Source organism: Anopheles funestus, chromosome X, assembly GCF_943734845.2.
Source record: "Anopheles funestus chromosome X, idAnoFuneDA-416_04, whole genome shotgun sequence".
Lineage (NCBI taxonomy): Eukaryota > Metazoa > Arthropoda > Insecta > Diptera > Culicidae > Anopheles > Anopheles funestus.
Window position 1 is genome coordinate 1,447,234 of NC_064597.1, and position 20,867 is coordinate 1,468,100.

Consider the following 20,867-nt stretch of genomic DNA (forward strand, 5'->3'; position numbering starts at 1 on the left):
CAACGCTGCTCACGTACGGCTTGCACACAGGCTTCGCGGTCGTTATATTCACGCTCTCTGGTATGAAATACTACGTTGACGTTGAATTAATGCTGCACATGCGAACATTGAAATACATTTTTAATTGTAAAAATCATCGATGAATCATCATTTGCTAAAAGTGCAATAATAATCGTTTCATCGATTCGTCACAATTACCCTATCTCGCGACTCGTGTAAACGCGACTGTGCTTTACTTCCTGTCAAGACCTGTCATATCGTCGCTATCGTACTTGTTTTGTTAGTGCGTTTGTTTTGTTTTTTTCGACGCCTACACCACGTGGTAAGTTACTATCAGGTCTTACTATGATTTGTTCGTTCGCCCTCGACGTCTAAACGCGCTATCTTGTGTGCAGGACTAACATATGTGCCGCTCGCCGTTTCTACTGTATCTTGCCTAACCTGACCGTCCTTCGTAACGATCGCCGTCGCCACGCGTCCTTTCGGCCAACGGATCCTGGGAAGGTTATTATCGGCGACCAGCACGTCTCCTACTTTAAGTGGCCGCACTGGCTGAAACCACTTGAACAAACGCACTTCGATGTCGGCGGCTCTGCGATGCGAAACGGAGAAGGAAACTGCGTTCCGGGTTTGGCTCTTTCGTTCCGCTTGGAGCCCGCGAAACGATCACCGCGCTTGCAGAGAACGTGTGCCGTTGGTGGATCGGCACTCATTTTAATTCGCGGTCCGCGAGATTTCATCCTTGTAGGCGCAGCGGGTGAGGTGTGCCAGATAGTCCTAACTCCACCAAAAGCCCGTGATCGATGAGCGTGGATGTTGAACCGTCATCGAGGAAGGCGTAGGTGTCCACTCGGCCGCGGGGTCCATGAAGTGTTACAGGTACGTATTTTAGTAACACGTCTTCGTTTAGCCCTGTATGTTCGTTCATTAACGAAAGCTCTCCTTGCAGCTACTGTTGTTCCGCGGAACTTCGCGCATCGGTCCAACGACTTGCAGTCCTTGCCGCACAAAATACATGCTGACACCGCGGCTGGAACGTCTTCTTCCGGATCTGTAGCACTGCCACTTACCACCTGCACTGTGGTCGCGTTGAGGTAAGTTGGATGAACACGCCCCGTTCCAACGGGTTTTTTTTTTTATTGTTTTTTATTGTTTTTATTATAAATACATATATCTGCCATTTAGGCTAAACAATGATCCTAATTATAAACTTAGAACTAATACAAAAAATTAATACTAAAAATTAACAATACTAACGTAAACTCAAAGCGGAAGTGAAGGAAAAGGATAAAACAAGAGACAAGGATAACATTAAGATACATGAGGGGTGTTTAAAACACGAGTACGAAAGGAAGCAAGTGAGGAGTCAAAATCATAATCGTCGTAGAATCGGTTGAACCACTTGAAGCATGAAAGGAGCGGATCGTTGTGGCAATAAAGCGTCTGTCGAGTTTCTAATGCCAAAGGATCACGAGGACGGAGGGAACGGGAGGGAACATATAAACATACAGAAGCAAGCAATTCCGGAGCATCAGTAGAACCTCTCAGTAAGCCACCAATGAAACAAGCTTGGGCCAAGTGACGTCTCAAAGTTAAAGACTCCAGCCCAAACAGAAGACATCGTGTCTCATATGTCGGAAGAGAAGAAGAACCAAACAATCGTCTATAGAACACTCTGGTGAAGTACTTCTGTAATTTTTCGATTCTGGTACACCTATCATTGCCATAAGGGCACCAGACAACACAGGCGTACTCCAATACAGAGCGAACTGAACAACAATACAGAGATCGTAGGCATATTGGGTCCTTGAAATCCGAGGTAACACGAAGGATAAATCCCAGGGTTCTGTAGGATTTCGAAAGGACTTCATCAACATGTAGCTTGAAGTTTAACTTATCGTCAAGTAAAGTCAAGGGTTGCGGATTAACCGGTTGGGACTGATGAGGTTGGAACCGTTGGTGATGGGACCGATGAGGTTGTAGCGGTGGTTCCGGTTTTCGACGATCCGTTTCACCGGTGCCGCTAATAGGTGCCATGTCGATGACAGCACACAGGTCACCCGTCAGTTCGCCAATCCATCGACCAAACTCGATCAACGTCACCTGCGGTAACGTCTTCCTTGTTCTCGCCCAGTCGATGCACGTCGTGGGAGGTAGCTTCCGCACCAACTCCTTCAACAAGGCCACGTCGTACATGTAGGCATGTAACCCGGAAGCCTTCACTGCTGCTACCAACCGCTTCACTGCCAATCCAAATTCCACTAACGTGGTCAACTTCTCAACCTTCGGAGCTGGCATGCTCCTAATCTTATTTATCGTGGCTTCCACGATCAAATCAGGTCGCCCGAAACGAGCTTGAAGCGTTGCGATCGCTTCGTCCAGTCCGCCGGGAAAAGCCAAAAGGTGTCCGACCATTTCAAGCGCTACTCCTTTCAACGCATGCTGCAACCGCATGACGTTCTCGTCCTCGGTGTAGCCACAGGTAGCGGTGGTCCGGTGAAATGCCGTTATGAAAATCGGCCACGATTCAACGTCCCCGGAGAAATTTGGCAGGTCCTTCTTGATCGGTTGACGAGCCGCTATCTGACTTTGGCTGAGAAAAGTGGAATTGTGTAGTGAAGTGTAGTGATGTGGTGTAGTGTAGTTCAAGTGTGTGTTGTATCCCGGATGTGTAGCATTATCGATGCGTGGTGCGTCACCCAAACGTGTCGCACGACCTAAGTAGGTCGGATGTGCTGCGCGACATGCGTACTCGGGATATGTCGCATGATGCGTGTATCCCGGCTGAGCAGCGTATCCAGAATGCGTTGCATAAACCGAACGTGTCGCATACACTGGACGCGTTGCATCAGCTGAGCGTGTCGCACGCTCCAGATATGTCGCGCGCTGATGGTTAGTGGTGTGCGTGTCGTGCAGGTCACCACTGATGACCCTAGGGTTTTGACCTCTCTCTGTGCCATCTTTCCTGGCGACGTGCCGCATGGAATCCTCCATGTTGCGCACCCACTCGTCGAACTCCGGCTCGCGGGTTCCACGTGTGCCGCGTTCTATGACCAACATGCGGTCTTGCCGGTCAGCCTCTTCAATCGCCCTAATTTCGCGTTCAAGCTCGCGTTTTCTCTGGCGTCGTTCGTCGTACGCCATCCGCGCCGTCTCCGACTCAGCCCACGCATCACCTTGCCTCGCCTCGTGACGATACGACTCACCCGTCTTACTCCGCACCGGTTCGCGAGGTATCGCGTCTCCTGCATCAGGGATGATCCTCTCGGTGTTTTCTTCCGACGGTTGAGAATAACGACGATGAGTGTGTCCCGCCTTACTTTGCACCCGCGTTTGTGGTAGTGTGTCTATTGCCACAGTGTGATACCACGGAGTGCTTACTTCCGACGGGAGGTCATGTTCGCGTACTGTTCTCGGGGTGGACGGTGCTCCGCTGGGGCCGCTAGACATATCCTCGCGTGCCGAGTCTCGACTCGTCCCTCCAGTGGCGGTTTCCGACCCTTCCATCGCGTGCGTGTGCTGATCCATACTTGTCACTTTCACTCGTCACTCGATACCGCGCGCGTAATTTGCTTACTTCGATTCGCGAAACGGTTACCCGACGGTCGTGGAAAATCAGACGCGCGCACGAAACTGAACGATAATGAGACGACACAACTTGATTCGAATCGAACCGATTTACGCTATTCGATCGAATTTTTTGGAATCGATCCAATTTTTGGGAATGTTAGAAAATTTCGGATACTTTTCTAACTAATAAGACCTTTTTTGCCAAACACCGCTCTATGGTGCGCCAAAAAATTGGTCTTTATTCGCTTGCGTATGAAAAAGCCCCTCTATGGGCGCATCCTGCCGTTTTTATACGTGTTTTTTCTTCCATCCTTTCTTCTTCTTCTCCTGACATCCCAATTTTCTCCTATCTTTTGACAGGTCGTTGGGACCTGATCTTCCTTCCTTTATAAGGTTCCAACAGAAACGTTTGAAACACATGAGTTGAAACGGAATACATAACATAACTGCATTACCCAAACTACCCAAATGAATATACTTCTCGCTCTGCCTAACTATCAAACCTGTATAAGCGAACAAGCGGGCTAGTCTGATCGGCAAGGACATGAAACGGGATCCTCTGATAAGGAGATATTCAAATTTTTATAATTATTTTTATTTTTTTATTATTTTTCACTCTTTTTTTTTAATTTAAAGCAATATTTAAGTGAAAAGAAACTTATTGCAACAAATTCCCATCAAAATATCCCATATCACATTTAAAATTGTTGCTACATTGCTCAAAAATGAGGAAAATTTTACATTTTCTCAAACAGGGTAAGGAACTTGGTTCCTCGAATAACTTCTGGCACAGACATCTAAGGGCATGGCTGTCCAAGAAGAAAATGTAGCCATTGGTGCCATCTATCGACCACAGGTTAAAGTTTGGCGATCCGTTGGATACCGACCGAGTTATAGGCAAAAGTTGGTGCAAAAATGAGGAAAATTTTACATTTTCTCAAACAGGGTATGGAACTTGGTTCCTGGAATAACTTCTGGCACAGACATCTGAGGGCATGGCTGTCCAAGAAGAAAATGTAGCCATTGGTGCCATCTATCGACCACAGGTTAAAGATTGGCGATTCGTTGGATACCGATCGAGTTATAGGCAAAATTTGGTGCAAAAATGAGGAAAATTTTCATTTTTTTTTGGAATTTTGTGATTTTTTTATTATTTTTCACTCTTTTTTTCATTTCAAGCATTATTAGAGTGAAAAGAAACTCATTGCAACCCATTGGCATTAAAATAAAACAATTTAATTTTTTTTGCAAAATTTCCCAAAAAAATCGTAAGGGGTAAGCCTTATGAAATTTTCGAGTGAAAATTTTTTTTGAAATTTTTTTCTGATTTTTTATTCTTTTTTTAATTTAAAGCACTATTTAAGTGAAAAGAAACTTATTGCAACAAATTCCCATCAAAATATATCACATTTAAAATTTTTGCTACATTGCTCAAAAATGAGGAAAATTTTACATTTTCTCAAACAGGGTAAGGAACTTGGTTCCTCGAATAACTTCTGGCACAGACATCTAAGGGCATGGCTGTCCAAGAAGAAAATGTAGCCATTGGTGCCATCTATCGACCACAGGTTAAAGTTTGGCGATCCGTTGGATACCGACCGAGTTATAGGCAAAAGTTGGTGCAAAAATGAGGAAAATTTTACATTTTCTCAAACAGGGTATGGAACTTGGTTCCTGGAATAACTTCTGGCACAGACATCTGAGGGCATGGCTGTCCAAGAAGAAAATGTAGCCATTGGTGCCATCTATCGACCACAGGTTAAAGATTGGCGATTCGTTGGATACCGATCGAGTTATAGGCAAAATTTGGTGCAAAAATGAGGAAAATTTTCATTTTTTTTTGGAATTTTGTGATTTTTTTATTATTTTTCACTCTTTTTTTCATTTCAAGCATTATTAGAGTGAAAAGAAACTCATTGCAACCCATTGGCATTAAAATAAAACAATTTAATTTTTTTTGCAAAATTTCCCAAAAAAATCGTAAGGGGTAAGCCTTATGAAATTTTCGAGTGAAAATTTTTTTTGAAATTTTTTTCTGATTTTTTATTCTTTTTTTAATTTAAAGCACTATTTAAGTGAAAAGAAACTTATTGCAACAAATTCCCATCAAAATATATCACATTTAAAATTTTTGCTACATTGCTCAAAAATGAGGAAAATTTTACATTTTCTCAAACAGGGTAAGGAACTTGGTTCCTCGAATAACTTCTGGCACAGACATCTAAGGGCATGGCTGTCCAAGAAGAAAATGTAGCCATTGGTGCCATCTATCGACCACAGGTTAAAGTTTGGCGATCCGTTGGATACCGACCGAGTTATAGGCAAAAGTTGGTGCAAAAATGAGGAAAATTTTACATTTTCTCAAACAGGGTATGGAACTTGGTTCCTGGAATAACTTCTGGCACAGACATCTGAGGGCATGGCTGTCCAAGAAGAAAATGTAGCCATTGGTGCCATCTATCGACCACAGGTTAAAGATTGGCGATTCGTTGGATACCGATCGAGTTATAGGCAAAATTTGGTGCAAAAATGAGGAAAATTTTCATTTTTTTTTGGAATTTTGTGATTTTTTTATTATTTTTCACTCTTTTTTTCATTTCAAGCATTATTAGAGTGAAAAGAAACTCATTGCAACCCATTGGCATTAAAATAAAACAATTTAATTTTTTTTGCAAAATTTCCCAAAAAAATCGTAAGGGGTAAGCCTTATGAAATTTTCGAGTGAAAATTTTTTTTGAAATTTTTTTCTGATTTTTTATTCTTTTTTTAATTTAAAGCACTATTTAAGTGAAAAGAAACTTATTGCAACAAATTCCCATCAAAATATATCACATTTAAAATTTTTGCTACATTGCTCAAAAATGAGGAAAATTTTACATTTTCTCAAACAGGGTAAGGAACTTGGTTCCTCGAATAACTTCTGGCACAGACATCTAAGGGCATGGCTGTCCAAGAAGAAAATGTAGCCATTGGTGCCATCTATCGACCACAGGTTAAAGTTTGGCGATCCGTTGGATACCGACCGAGTTATAGGCAAAAGTTGGTGCAAAAATGAGGAAAATTTTACATTTTCTCAAACAGGGTATGGAACTTGGTTCCTGGAATAACTTCTGGCACAGACATCTGAGGGCATGGCTGTCCAAGAAGAAAATGTAGCCATTGGTGCCATCTATCGACCACAGGTTAAAGATTGGCGATTCGTTGGATACCGATCGAGTTATAGGCAAAATTTGGTGCAAAAATGAGGAAAATTTTCATTTTTTTTTTGGAATTTTGTGATTTTTTTATTATTTTTCACTCTTTTTTTCATTTCAAGCATTATTAGAGTGAAAAGAAACTCATTGCAACCCATTGGCATTAAAATAAAACAATTTAATTTTTTTTGCAAAATTTCCCAAAAAAATCGTAAGGGGTAAGCCTTATGAAATTTTCGAGTGAAAATTTTTTTTGAAATTTTTTTCTGATTTTTTATTCTTTTTTTAATTTAAAGCACTATTTAAGTGAAAAGAAACTTATTGCAACAAATTCCCATCAAAATATATCACATTTAAAATTTTTGCTACATTGCTCAAAAATGAGGAAAATTTTACATTTTCTCAAACAGGGTAAGGAACTTGGTTCCTCGAATAACTTCTGGCACAGACATCTAAGGGCATGGCTGTCCAAGAAGAAAATGTAGCCATTGGTGCCATCTATCGACCACAGGTTAAAGTTTGGCGATCCGTTGGATACCGACCGAGTTATAGGCAAAAGTTGGTGCAAAAATGAGGAAAATTTTACATTTTCTCAAACAGGGTATGGAACTTGGTTCCTGGAATAACTTCTGGCACAGACATCTGAGGGCATGGCTGTCCAAGAAGAAAATGTAGCCATTGGTGCCATCTATCGACCACAGGTTAAAGATTGGCGATTCGTTGGATACCGATCGAGTTATAGGCAAAATTTGGTGCAAAAATGAGGAAAATTTTCATTTTTTTTTGGAATTTTGTGATTTTTTTATTATTTTTCACTCTTTTTTTCATTTCAAGCATTATTAGAGTGAAAAGAAACTCATTGCAACCCATTGGCATTAAAATAAAACAATTTAATTTTTTTTGCAAAATTTCCCAAAAAAATCGTAAGGGGTAAGCCTTATGAAATTTTCGAGTGAAAATTTTTTTTGAAATTTTTTTCTGATTTTTTATTCTTTTTTTAATTTAAAGCACTATTTAAGTGAAAAGAAACTTATTGCAACAAATTCCCATCAAAATATATCACATTTAAAATTTTTGCTACATTGCTCAAAAATGAGGAAAATTTTACATTTTCTCAAACAGGGTAAGGAACTTGGTTCCTCGAATAACTTCTGGCACAGACATCTAAGGGCATGGCTGTCCAAGAAGAAAATGTAGCCATTGGTGCCATCTATCGACCACAGGTTAAAGTTTGGCGATCCGTTGGATACCGACCGAGTTATAGGCAAAAGTTGGTGCAAAAATGAGGAAAATTTTACATTTTCTCAAACAGGGTATGGAACTTGGTTCCTGGAATAACTTCTGGCACAGACATCTGAGGGCATGGCTGTCCAAGAAGAAAATGTAGCCATTGGTGCCATCTATCGACCACAGGTTAAAGATTGGCGATTCGTTGGATACCGATCGAGTTATAGGCAAAATTTGGTGCAAAAATGAGGAAAATTTTCATTTTTTTTTGGAATTTTGTGATTTTTTTATTATTTTTCACTCTTTTTTTCATTTCAAGCATTATTAGAGTGAAAAGAAACTCATTGCAACCCATTGGCATTAAAATAAAACAATTTAATTTTTTTTGCAAAATTTCCCAAAAAAATCGTAAGGGGTAAGCCTTATGAAATTTTCGAGTGAAAATATTTTTTGAAATTTTTTTCTGATTTTTTATTCTTTTTTTAATTTAAAGCACTATTTAAGTGAAAAGAAACTTATTGCAACAAATTCCCATCAAAATATATCACATTTAAAATTTTTGCTACATTGCTCAAAAATGAGGAAAATTTTACATTTTCTCAAACAGGGTAAGGAACTTGGTTCCTCGAATAACTTCTGGCACAGACATCTAAGGGCATGGCTGTCCAAGAAGAAAATGTAGCCATTGGTGCCATCTATCGACCACAGGTTAAAGTTTGGCGATCCGTTGGATACCGACCGAGTTATAGGCAAAAGTTGGTGCAAAAATGAGGAAAATTTTACATTTTCTCAAACAGGGTATGGAACTTGGTTCCTGGAATAACTTCTGGCACAGACATTTGAGGGCATGGCTGTCCAAGAAGAAAATGTAGCCATTGGTGCCATCTATCGACCACAGGTTAAAGATTGGCGATTCGTTGGATACCGATCGAGTTATAGGCAAAATTTGGTGCAAAAATGAGGAAAATTTTCATTTTTTTTTGGAATTTTGTGATTTTTTTATTATTTTTCACTCTTTTTTTCATTTCAAGCATTATTAGAGTGAAAAGAAACTCATTGCAACCCATTGGCATTAAAATAAAACAATTTAATTTTTTTTGCAAAATTTCCCAAAAAAATCGTAAGGGGTAAGCCTTATGAAATTTTCGAGTGAAAATTTTTTTTGAAATTTTTTTCTGATTTTTTATTCTTTTTTTAATTTAAAGCACTATTTAAGTGAAAAGAAACTTATTGCAACAAATTCCCATCAAAATATATCACATTTAAAATTTTTGCTACATTGCTCAAAAATGAGGAAAATTTTACATTTTCTCAAACAGGGTAAGGAACTTGGTTCCTCGAATAACTTCTGGCACAGACATCTAAGGGCATGGCTGTCCAAGAAGAAAATGTAGCCATTGGTGCCATCTATCGACCACAGGTTAAAGTTTGGCGATCCGTTGGATACCGACCGAGTTATAGGCAAAAGTTGGTGCAAAAATGAGGAAAATTTTACATTTTCTCAAACAGGGTATGGAACTTGGTTCCTGGAATAACTTCTGGCACAGACATCTGAGGGCATGGCTGTCCAAGAAGAAAATGTAGCCATTGGTGCCATCTATCGACCACAGGTTAAAGATTGGCGATTCGTTGGATACCGATCGAGTTATAGGCAAAATTTGGTGCAAAAATGAGGAAAATTTTCATTTTTTTTTGGAATTTTGTGATTTTTTTATTATTTTTCACTCTTTTTTTCATTTCAAGCATTATTAGAGTGAAAAGAAACTCATTGCAACCCATTGGCATTAAAATAAAACAATTTAATTTTTTTTGCAAAATTTCCCAAAAAAATCGTAAGGGGTAAGCCTTATGAAATTTTCGAGTGAAAATTTTTTTTGAAATTTTTTTCTGATTTTTTATTCTTTTTTTAATTTAAAGCACTATTTAAGTGAAAAGAAACTTATTGCAACAAATTCCCATCAAAATATATCACATTTAAAATTTTTGCTACATTGCTCAAAAATGAGGAAAATTTTACATTTTCTCAAACAGGGTAAGGAACTTGGTTCCTCGTATAACTTCTGGCACAGACATCTAAGGGCATGGCTGTCCAAGAAGAAAATGTAGCCATTGGTGCCATCTATCGACCACAGGTTAAAGTTTGGCGATCCGTTGGATACCGACCGAGTTATAGGCAAAAGTTGGTGCAAAAATGAGGAAAATTTTACATTTTCTCAAACAGGGTATGGAACTTGGTTCCTGGAATAACTTCTGGCACAGACATCTGAGGGCATGGCTGTCCAAGAAGAAAATGTAGCCATTGGTGCCATCTATCGACCACAGGTTAAAGATTGGCGATTCGTTGGATACCGATCGAGTTATAGGCAAAATTTGGTGCAAAAATGAGGAAAATTTTCATTTTTTTTTGGAATTTTGTGATTTTTTTATTATTTTTCACTCTTTTTTTCATTTCAAGCATTATTAGAGTGAAAAGAAACTCATTGCAACCCATTGGCATTAAAATAAAACAATTTAATTTTTTTTGCAAAATTTCCCAAAAAAATCGTAAGGGGTAAGCCTTATGAAATTTTCGAGTGAAAATTTTTTTTGAAATTTTTTTCTGATTTTTTATTCTTTTTTTAATTTAAAGCACTATTTAAGTGAAAAGAAACTTATTGCAACAAATTCCCATCAAAATATATCACATTTAAAATTTTTGCTACATTGCTCAAAAATGAGGAAAATTTTACATTTTCTCAAACAGGGTAAGGAACTTGGTTCCTCGAATAACTTCTGGCACAGACATCTAAGGGCATGGCTGTCCAAGAAGAAAATGTAGCCATTGGTGCCATCTATCGACCACAGGTTAAAGTTTGGCGATCCGTTGGATACCGACCGAGTTATAGGCAAAAGTTGGTGCAAAAATGAGGAAAATTTTACATTTTCTCAAACAGGGTATGGAACTTGGTTCCTGGAATAACTTCTGGCACAGACATCTGAGGGCATGGCTGTCCAAGAAGAAAATGTAGCCATTGGTGCCATCTATCGACCACAGGTTAAAGATTGGCGATTCGTTGGATACCGATCGAGTTATAGGCAAAATTTGGTGCAAAAATGCGCAAAATTTTCATTTTTTTTTGGAATTTTGTGATTTTTTTATTATTTTTCACTCTTTTTTTCATTTCAAGCATTATTAGAGTGAAAAGAAACTCATTGCAACCCATTGGCATTAAAATAAAACAATTTAATTTTTTTTGCAAAATTTCCCAAAAAAATCGTAAGGGGTAAGCCTTATGAAATTTTCGAGTGAAAATTTTTTTTGAAATTTTTTTCTGATTTTTTATTCTTTTTTTAATTTAAAGCACTATTTAAGTGAAAAGAAACTTATTGCAACAAATTCCCATCAAAATATATCACATTTAAAATTTTTGCTACATTGCTCAAAAATGAGGAAAATTTTACATTTTCTCAAACAGGGTAAGGAACTTGGTTCCTCGAATAACTTCTGGCACAGACATCTAAGGGCATGGCTGTCCAAGAAGAAAATGTAGCCATTGGTGCCATCTATCGACCACAGGTTAAAGTTTGGCGATCCGTTGGATACCGACCGAGTTATAGGCAAAAGTTGGTGCAAAAATGAGGAAAATTTTACATTTTCTCAAACAGGGTATGGAACTTGGTTCCTGGAATAACTTCTGGCACAGACATCTGAGGGCATGGCTGTCCAAGAAGAAAATGTAGCCATTGGTGCCATCTATCGACCACAGGTTAAAGATTGGCGATTCGTTGGATACCGATCGAGTTATAGGCAAAATTTGGTGCAAAAATGAGGAAAATTTTCATTTTTTTTTGGAATTTTGTGATTTTTTTATTATTTTTCACTCTTTTTTTCATTTCAAGCATTATTAGAGTGAAAAGAAACTCATTGCAACCCATTGGCATTAAAATAAAACAATTTAATTTTTTTTGCAAAATTTCCCAAAAAAATCGTAAGGGGTAAGCCTTATGAAATTTTCGAGTGAAAATTTTTTTTGAAATTTTTTTCTGATTTTTTATTCTTTTTTTAATTTAAAGCACTATTTAAGTGAAAAGAAACTTATTGCAACAAATTCCCATCAAAATATATCACATTTAAAATTTTTGCTACATTGCTCAAAAATGAGGAAAATTTTACATTTTCTCAAACAGGGTAAGGAACTTGGTTCCTCGTATAACTTCTGGCACAGACATCTAAGGGCATGGCTGTCCAAGAAGAAAATGTAGCCATTGGTGCCATCTATCGACCACAGGTTAAAGTTTGGCGATCCGTTGGATACCGACCGAGTTATAGGCAAAAGTTGGTGCAAAAATGAGGAAAATTTTACATTTTCTCAAACAGGGTATGGAACTTGGTTCCTGGAATAACTTCTGGCACAGACATCTGAGGGCATGGCTGTCCAAGAAGAAAATGTAGCCATTGGTGCCATCTATCGACCACAGGTTAAAGATTGGCGATTCGTTGGATACCGATCGAGTTATAGGCAAAATTTGGTGCAAAAATGAGGAAAATTTTCATTTTTTTTTGGAATTTTGTGATTTTTTTATTATTTTTCACTCTTTTTTTCATTTCAAGCATTATTAGAGTGAAAAGAAACTCATTGCAACCCATTGGCATTAAAATAAAACAATTTAATTTTTTTTGCAAAATTTCCCAAAAAAATCGTAAGGGGTAAGCCTTATGAAATTTTCGAGTGAAAATTTTTTTTGAAATTTTTTTCTGATTTTTTATTCTTTTTTTAATTTAAAGCACTATTTAAGTGAAAAGAAACTTATTGCAACAAATTCCCATCAAAATATATCACATTTAAAATTTTTGCTACATTGCTCAAAAATGAGGAAAATTTTACATTTTCTCAAACAGGGTAAGGAACTTGGTTCCTCGAATAACTTCTGGCACAGACATCTAAGGGCATGGCTGTCCAAGAAGAAAATGTAGCCATTGGTGCCATCTATCGACCACAGGTTAAAGTTTGGCGATCCGTTGGATACCGACCGAGTTATAGGCAAAAGTTGGTGCAAAAATGAGGAAAATTTTACATTTTCTCAAACAGGGTATGGAACTTGGTTCCTGGAATAACTTCTGGCACAGACATCTGAGGGCATGGCTGTCCAAGAAGAAAATGTAGCCATTGGTGCCATCTATCGACCACAGGTTAAAGATTGGCGATTCGTTGGATACCGATCGAGTTATAGGCAAAATTTGGTGCAAAAATGCGCAAAATTTTCATTTTTTTTTGGAATTTTGTGATTTTTTTATTATTTTTCACTCTTTTTTTCATTTCAAGCATTATTAGAGTGAAAAGAAACTCATTGCAACCCATTGGCATTAAAATAAAACAATTTAATTTTTTTTGCAAAATTTCCCAAAAAAATCGTAAGGGGTAAGCCTTATGAAATTTTCGAGTGAAAATTTTTTTTGAAATTTTTTTCTGATTTTTTATTCTTTTTTTAATTTAAAGCACTATTTAAGTGAAAAGAAACTTATTGCAACAAATTCCCATCAAAATATATCACATTTAAAATTTTTGCTACATTGCTCAAAAATGAGGAAAATTTTACATTTTCTCAAACAGGGTAAGGAACTTGGTTCCTCGAATAACTTCTGGCACAGACATCTAAGGGCATGGCTGTCCAAGAAGAAAATGTAGCCATTGGTGCCATCTATCGACCACAGGTTAAAGTTTGGCGATCCGTTGGATACCGACCGAGTTATAGGCAAAAGTTGGTGCAAAAATGAGGAAAATTTTACATTTTCTCAAACAGGGTATGGAACTTGGTTCCTGGAATAACTTCTGGCACAGACATCTGAGGGCATGGCTGTCCAAGAAGAAAATGTAGCCATTGGTGCCATCTATCGACCACAGGTTAAAGATTGGCGATTCGTTGGATACCGATCGAGTTATAGGCAAAATTTGGTGCAAAAATGAGGAAAATTTTCATTTTTTTTTGGAATTTTGTGATTTTTTTATTATTTTTCACTCTTTTTTTCATTTCAAGCATTATTAGAGTGAAAAGAAACTCATTGCAACCCATTGGCATTAAAATAAAACAATTTAATTTTTTTTGCAAAATTTCCCAAAAAAATCGTAAGGGGTAAGCCTTATGAAATTTTCGAGTGAAAATTTTTTTTGAAATTTTTTTCTGATTTTTTATTCTTTTTTTAATTTAAAGCACTATTTAAGTGAAAAGAAACTTATTGCAACAAATTCCCATCAAAATATATCACATTTAAAATTTTTGCTACATTGCTCAAAAATGAGGAAAATTTTACATTTTCTCAAACAGGGTAAGGAACTTGGTTCCTCGTATAACTTCTGGCACAGACATCTAAGGGCATGGCTGTCCAAGAAGAAAATGTAGCCGTTGGTGCCATCTATCGACCACAGGTTAAAATTTGGCGATCCGTTGGATACCGACCGAGTTATAGGCAAAAGTTGGTGCAAAAATGAGGAAAATTTTACATTTTCTCAAACAGGGTATGGAACTTGGTTCCTGGAATAACTTCTGGCACAGACATCTGAGGGCATGGCTGTCCAAGAAGAAAATGTAGCCATTGGTGCCATCTATCGACCACAGGTTAAAGATTGGCGATTCGTTGGATACCGATCGAGTTATAGGCAAAATTTGGTGCAAAAATGAGGAAAATTTTCATTTTTTTTTGGAATTTTGTGATTTTTTTATTATTTTTCACTCTTTTTTTCATTTCAAGCATTATTAGAGTGAAAAGAAACTCATTGCAACCCATTGGCATTAAAATAAAACAATTTAATTTTTTTTGCAAAATTTCCCAAAAAAATCGTAAGGGGTAAGCCTTATGAAATTTTCGAGTGAAAATTTTTTTTGAAATTTTTTTCTGATTTTTTATTCTTTTTTTAATTTAAAGCACTATTTAAGTGAAAAGAAACTTATTGCAACAAATTCCCATCAAAATATATCACATTTAAAATTTTTGCTACATTGCTCAAAAATGAGGAAAATTTTACATTTTCTCAAACAGGGTAAGGAACTTGGTTCCTCGAATAACTTCTGGCACAGACATCTAAGGGCATGGCTGTCCAAGAAGAAAATGTAGCCATTGGTGCCATCTATCGACCACAGGTTAAAGTTTGGCGATCCGTTGGATACCGACCGAGTTATAGGCAAAAGTTGGTGCAAAAATGAGGAAAATTTTACATTTTCTCAAACAGGGTATGGAACTTGGTTCCTGGAATAACTTCTGGCACAGACATCTGAGGGCATGGCTGTCCAAGAAGAAAATGTAGCCATTGGTGCCATCTATCGACCACAGGTTAAAGTTTGGCGATCCGTTGGATACCGACCGAGTTATAGGCAAAAGTTGGTGCAAAAATGAGGAAAATTTTACATTTTCTCAAACAGGGTATGGAACTTGGTTCCTGGAATAACTTCTGGCACAGACATCTGAGGGCATGGCTGTCCAAGAAGAAAATGTAGCCATTGGTGCCATCTATCGACCACAGGTAAAAGTTTGGCGATCCGTTGGATACCGATCGAGTTATAGGCAAAATTTGGTGCAAAAATGAGGAAAATTTTCATTTTTTTTTGGAATTTTTTGATTTTTTTTATTATTTTTCACTCTTTTTTTCATTTCAAGCGTTATTAGAGTGAAAAGAAACTCATTGCAACCCATTGGCATTAAAATAAAACAATTTAATTTTTTTTGCAAAATTTCCCAAAAAAATCGTAAGGGGTAAGCCTTATGAAATTTTCGAGTGAAAATTTTTTTTGAAATTTTTTTCTGATTTTTTATTCTTTTTTTAATTTAAAGCACTATTTAAGTGAAAAGAAACTTATTGCAACAAATTCCCATCAAAATATATCACATTTAAAATTTTTGCTACATTGCTCAAAAATGAGGAAAATTTTACATTTTCTCAAACAGGGTAAGGAACTTGGTTCCTCGTATAACTTCTGGCACAGACATCTAAGGGCATGGCTGTCCAAGAAGAAAATGTAGCCATTGGTGCCATCTATCGACCACAGGTTAAAGTTTGGCGATCCGTTGGATACCGACCGAGTTATAGGCAAAAGTTGGTGCAAAAATGAGGAAAATTTTACATTTTCTCAAACAGGGTATGGAACTTGGTTCCTGGAATAACTTCTGGCACAGACATCTGAGGGCATGGCTGTCCAAGAAGAAAATGTAGCCATTGGTGCTATCTATCGACTACAGGTCAAAGATTGGCGATTCGTTGGATACCGACCGAGTTATAGGCAAAATTTGGTGCAAAAATGAGGAAAATTTTCATTTTTTTTGGAATTTTTTGATTTTTTTTATTATTTTTCACTCTTTTTTTCATTTCAAGCATTATTAGAGTGAAAAGAAACTCATTGCAACCCATTGGCATTAAAATAAAACAATTTATTTTTTTTTGCAAAATTTCCCAAAAAAATCGTAAGGGGTAAGCCTTATGAAATTTTCGAGTGAAAATTTTTTTTGAAATTTTTTTCTGATTTTTTATTCTTTTTTTAATTTAAAGCACTATTTAAGTGAAAAGAAACTTATTGCAACAAATTCCCATCAAAATATATCACATTTAAAATTTTTGCTACATTGCTAAAAAATGAGGAAAATTTTACATTTTCTCAAACAGGGTAAGGAACTTGGTTCCTCGAATAACTTCTGGCACAGACGTCTGAGGGCATGGCTGTCCAAGAAGAAAATGTAGCCATTGGTGCCATCTATCGACCACAGGTTAAAGTTTGGCGATCCGTTGGATACCGACCGAGTTATAGGCAAAAGTTGGTGCAAAAATGAGCCTTATGTAATTTTCAAACTTTTGGATTTTTTTTTCAGTGTTTTTTTATTTTTATTTATTTATTAATTTTATTTTATTTTTATCTACATTGTGATTCGAAAGAAAACAAAAATAATTCAACATAAACTCATTTGGCAAAGCTTTATTAAAGGTTCCGCAACAATAATGGTCTTACAAGCTATGCTCTTTTACATTTACACAACCCAGCAACGCGTGAAATGAACGAGAAACGACAAATCTACTGTTTGATTTACGAATAAATAAGTATGAAGGGCGAGATATAACGCGAAACAGTGACAATGTAATGTTTCTTACACTTAAAGTTTACGGCAGTCAGTTGATAAAGATACCTGAGTAACGGAAAACTAAACCTTGGTGCAATCGCAATCATCCAAAGGACCGACCACTTCCTTTCATCCTGTTTTTGTAATTGCATCAAACTAAAACAAAACAACAACAAATAAAACTTTTTATATTTGCAATGGCAAACAGGCAAACACGTGCGCGTGTGAACGTTGAACATATTTTTTCGCTGTATGTATTTGTTAGATTAACAACCAAACGGCATAAATGCAAGCTGATGATGATGGGGTCCATTTACAGCTCCTCAAGCTCTATATCCAGCTCACTGCTGTAATCGCAGCCATCGTCTAGGTAGCTGCCCACAACGGTGGAACCGTTTCCACCGATCGCCTGTTCACTGTAGAGCTGCTCGAGGTAGTCATAAAATTCGCTGTACATTCGGAACAGATAGCGCATGAGTCAGATGAGTAGTACGATAAACACGAGCACGAATGCGATCGCTGGTACGATGCCCAATCGGTTGCCCGTACTGCCCCAGCCACACTCCAGATCCTTCTTCAACACCTCCAGCAGCAGATCGTTGTTCTTGTTGCTGCACCGAGCCTGACGCAGCTCGTTGGCCGAATCGCCACAGTCGGAACCCTTTGCGTACGCCAACGGAGTGGTGTGCTTAAAGTAGTTGGTCAGACTCGTCTCGGTCCACGGATTGGCGGGACACAGATACTGACGCCGTTTCCGCTGCCAGAATTCGATCCAACTGTAAAAAAAATATTGGAGCATTGATATCGATCGTCAGAAAGGATCTTCTCAGCTGAAGTAACCCTAGTGCGCCTACCCTATCTCACAGTCGCAGTTCAACATGCTGCCACCGATCTGCAGCTCGGTCAAGAAGACGTGCTCCGGAAGGGCAAGATAATGGGCCGTATTTGGGTTAGGTACGCTTTGCAGTAGATCGTTGTCATCGTCAATCGTTACGGTTACGTTTCGTACGGGTTTGCCCATATGGCGGAACAGATTGCCGGGCAGTGCGACTAGTGAGGTGTTGTGCAGACGGAAGTGTAACGTAGCCGAACGGACACCCTTCAGCACGTTATCGGAAAGCCTGCTAAAGCCAGTACCGCCGAATGTAATGCTTTGCAATTTGTGGGGTAGTAATCCGTCCATTTCGCGGCGCAAATCAGTAGCTACCACAGCGATGGGCTTCGACGCCTTCGTTGTAGATCCGGTGCTTCCCGCGACTGCACCGGAAGCGGAAGGTGGTTTCGCAGCTTCTATCCAAAGATCGCGTAGGTTATTTGCATTCTCCAGTATGCGAGGGATGTTAAAGTTGGGAAGCGCCGGGAAAGTTGATACTCTAAGCGAGCGCAGATAGTGCAGTTTGTTCAGCACCCCTGTCTGTGATGTAGAAGCAGCGGATCATTAGCCTGTCAAAGACACATTTGAGATCAAAGTCATACCTCGATAGAGTGCAGGTTAAGATTGGCTATGTCCAAATGTTCCAGCGTGTCCGCAGCTCCTAGCAAACTCGTGTTGGACAATGTTGTGATAGGATTACCCGAGAGGGAAAGATGTCTGAAAGATAGGCAATAGGTAGAGTAACTAGTTTCGCTATTGGTACACCCGAGCACAACATACTTCAGGTTCGGTAGTGAGTGCGTTATCAGTGGAACGCTGGTAAGATCATTTTCCGACAGGTCCAATTCCCTCAGGGACGTCATGTTCGCGGCCAGCTCTGGTGGAATCGAGGGCAGATCGTTGTGAGAGATTTTCAGTGCACGCAACGAAGGATTGGACAGCTCTGGTACGGAGCTGAGCGAAACATTGGCCAATTGTAACTCGATCAGACTGTTTTCTAACCCGACAAATGCTTTGCCCATTACTTCCAACTCATCGTTGTGGGATAGGTTGAGTACGGAGAGTCGCGGCAGTGTAGCGAAGGCTGCATCTTCCAGCCGTACGAGCCGGTTGTGCGACAGATCCAACCAGGACAGTGACTGCAAACGTAAGATAAAATATCTAACGTGACATCTTGTACACACAGTAGTACCTGTACCACTATTCATTACTTACGCGAAATTTATTGCTCAGATCGATACTGTGGATGGCTCCGATATGGTTGTGGCTTAGGTCCAACTCGCACAAGGAAAGCGCTGCCATGTTGGATAGCGCAGTAACGGGTATCTTCGTAAACTGATTGTGCGATACATCTAGCCGTTCCAGACCTTCGCTCAGCAGCAGATTATCCGGCAGATACTTCAAGCTGTTGTGCGCTAGCTCCAGCACACGCAAACTGTTCACGTTGCGAAACAGCTCGGCGGGTATTTCCGTCAGCAAGTTGTGGGAAAGCATCAGTACCTGCAGTTTGCGCGTAGTACGCAGCGTGTCATATTCCAGGTCTGTTATCTCGTTGTCGGCTAAATCGAGCCAATGCAGATGTGGCATATTGCCGAACAATTCGCGCGTAATCGTGCTGAGCTTGTTGTCACGAAGTACTAGCTTCATTAGCGATAGCTCGGTAGGACGGAAATAGCCGGGCATGATTCGGGAGATGTTATTGCTGGTAAAGTCGAGTGAACGTATGTTGGAGTGTATAATGGGTTGATGTTGTTGTTGTTGCTGCTGCTGCTGCTGCTCCCGGTTTCCATGACCAGACGTTTCAGTGGCGTTTTCAACCATACCCAACGTTTTTATCTTGTTATAACTCACATCTACCTCCAGCGAAGTTAGTGAACCAACCTGGGGAAACAAAGAGGATTATTATGGGAATGCCTGATAGAGCTGGAAGCCTCATCGAATTGCTGACCTGATCCAGATACATGAAATCGAACGCTGTCAGAGAATTGTATGCTAGGTCCAGCTTCTCCAGTTCCGGCAAATTCTGTAGTAGTGAAAAACATAGACATTAGGACAGGGGATTGGGGTAAGCTTTTTAGCAAGTATCTCACCTGAAACGCCTCATCTGCAATCTTGTTCAGCCGATTTCCCCGCAGATTGATCAGCTTCAAATTGCTCAGGTTCATAAAGGTACGCTTTTCAATCGTTTCAATCCGATTGTCCTCCAGCAGTAGCGCCTCCAGTTCCTCCAGATCAACGAACGTGTGTGAAAACAGTTGCTTAATGTTGTTGTAGCTCAGCGAAATCATCATCAGCTTCGTGTGGATGTCCGCCTGGAACGTACCTTTGGCAAGCGTATCGATCTGATTGTCGTGCAGCTCGAGACTGACAAGGTTGCGGAGCAGATGAAAACTGGTATCACCAACCGCCTTCAACCGATTGTTGCTCAGATCGAGTGCCTCCAGTGCGGTTAGCTTGCGGAACGCTTCGATCGGAAATACGACCAGCTGCGAACCGAGCCCATGGGACGCACGGAGCGACACAAGCGAATGTCCGACGTCGGTGAATGCGTCTGGTTCGATTGAGTCAATACGGTTTTCGCTTAGATCGAGTCGTTTGAGACCACGAACATGCGTAAAGGCGTGTGATTTGATCACTTTCAGAGCAGCTCTGTTTAGACGAAGCTCTTCCAACTCCGGGCTAAAGTTGATGAAATCGTCAGGACCTAGGTTAGTCGATGGAAGGTTGGAGATGGTAAGAGAGCGCAGGTTTCGCATACTGCCCAGGTCTGCCAGCGTGACTGGTTGGTTCCGCTGACCGACTGCCTCCAGCCGGTGCAGGTTTAACCGGGCGAATGGGGATGCATTCCGTTGATCTGGATGACGTAACAGGTTGTCTTTGATGTTAAGGTATCTGGCAAACAAAAATTAAGAGGATTTTTATT

The 20,867-nt window shown here is 39.2% G+C and overlaps 2 protein-coding genes across 3 annotated transcripts in view; one reads left to right on the forward strand and one right to left on the reverse strand.

The window, feature by feature from the left end:
• The first annotated feature begins 153 nt into the window (after positions 1-153).
• Positions 154-20,867, forward strand: part of LOC125763821 (uncharacterized) — a 29,790-nt gene continuing 9,076 nt past the window's right edge. Inside the window, exons 1-3 of the mRNA XM_049427372.1 lie at positions 154-322; positions 396-879; positions 950-1,094. The gene's annotated coding sequence lies outside the window, so the exon portion shown is untranslated. The remainder of the gene's footprint in view (positions 323-395; positions 880-949; positions 1,095-20,867) is intronic.
• LOC125763744 (chaoptin) overlaps positions 16,902-20,867 on the reverse strand; it is a 38,848-nt gene continuing 34,882 nt past the window's right edge. For both annotated transcript variants that reach the window (XM_049427194.1, XM_049427185.1), the window contains 7 exons: positions 20,035-20,836; positions 19,893-19,967; positions 19,160-19,825; positions 18,725-19,083; positions 18,547-18,661; positions 17,925-18,484; positions 16,902-17,846 (listed from right to left, as the gene is read on the reverse strand). In XM_049427194.1, coding sequence (XP_049283151.1) covers positions 17,549-17,846; positions 17,925-18,484; positions 18,547-18,661; positions 18,725-19,083; positions 19,160-19,825; positions 19,893-19,967; positions 20,035-20,836 — 2,875 coding nt within the window. In that variant the 3' untranslated portion in view covers positions 16,902-17,548. The remainder of the gene's footprint in view (positions 17,847-17,924; positions 18,485-18,546; positions 18,662-18,724; positions 19,084-19,159; positions 19,826-19,892; positions 19,968-20,034; positions 20,837-20,867) is intronic.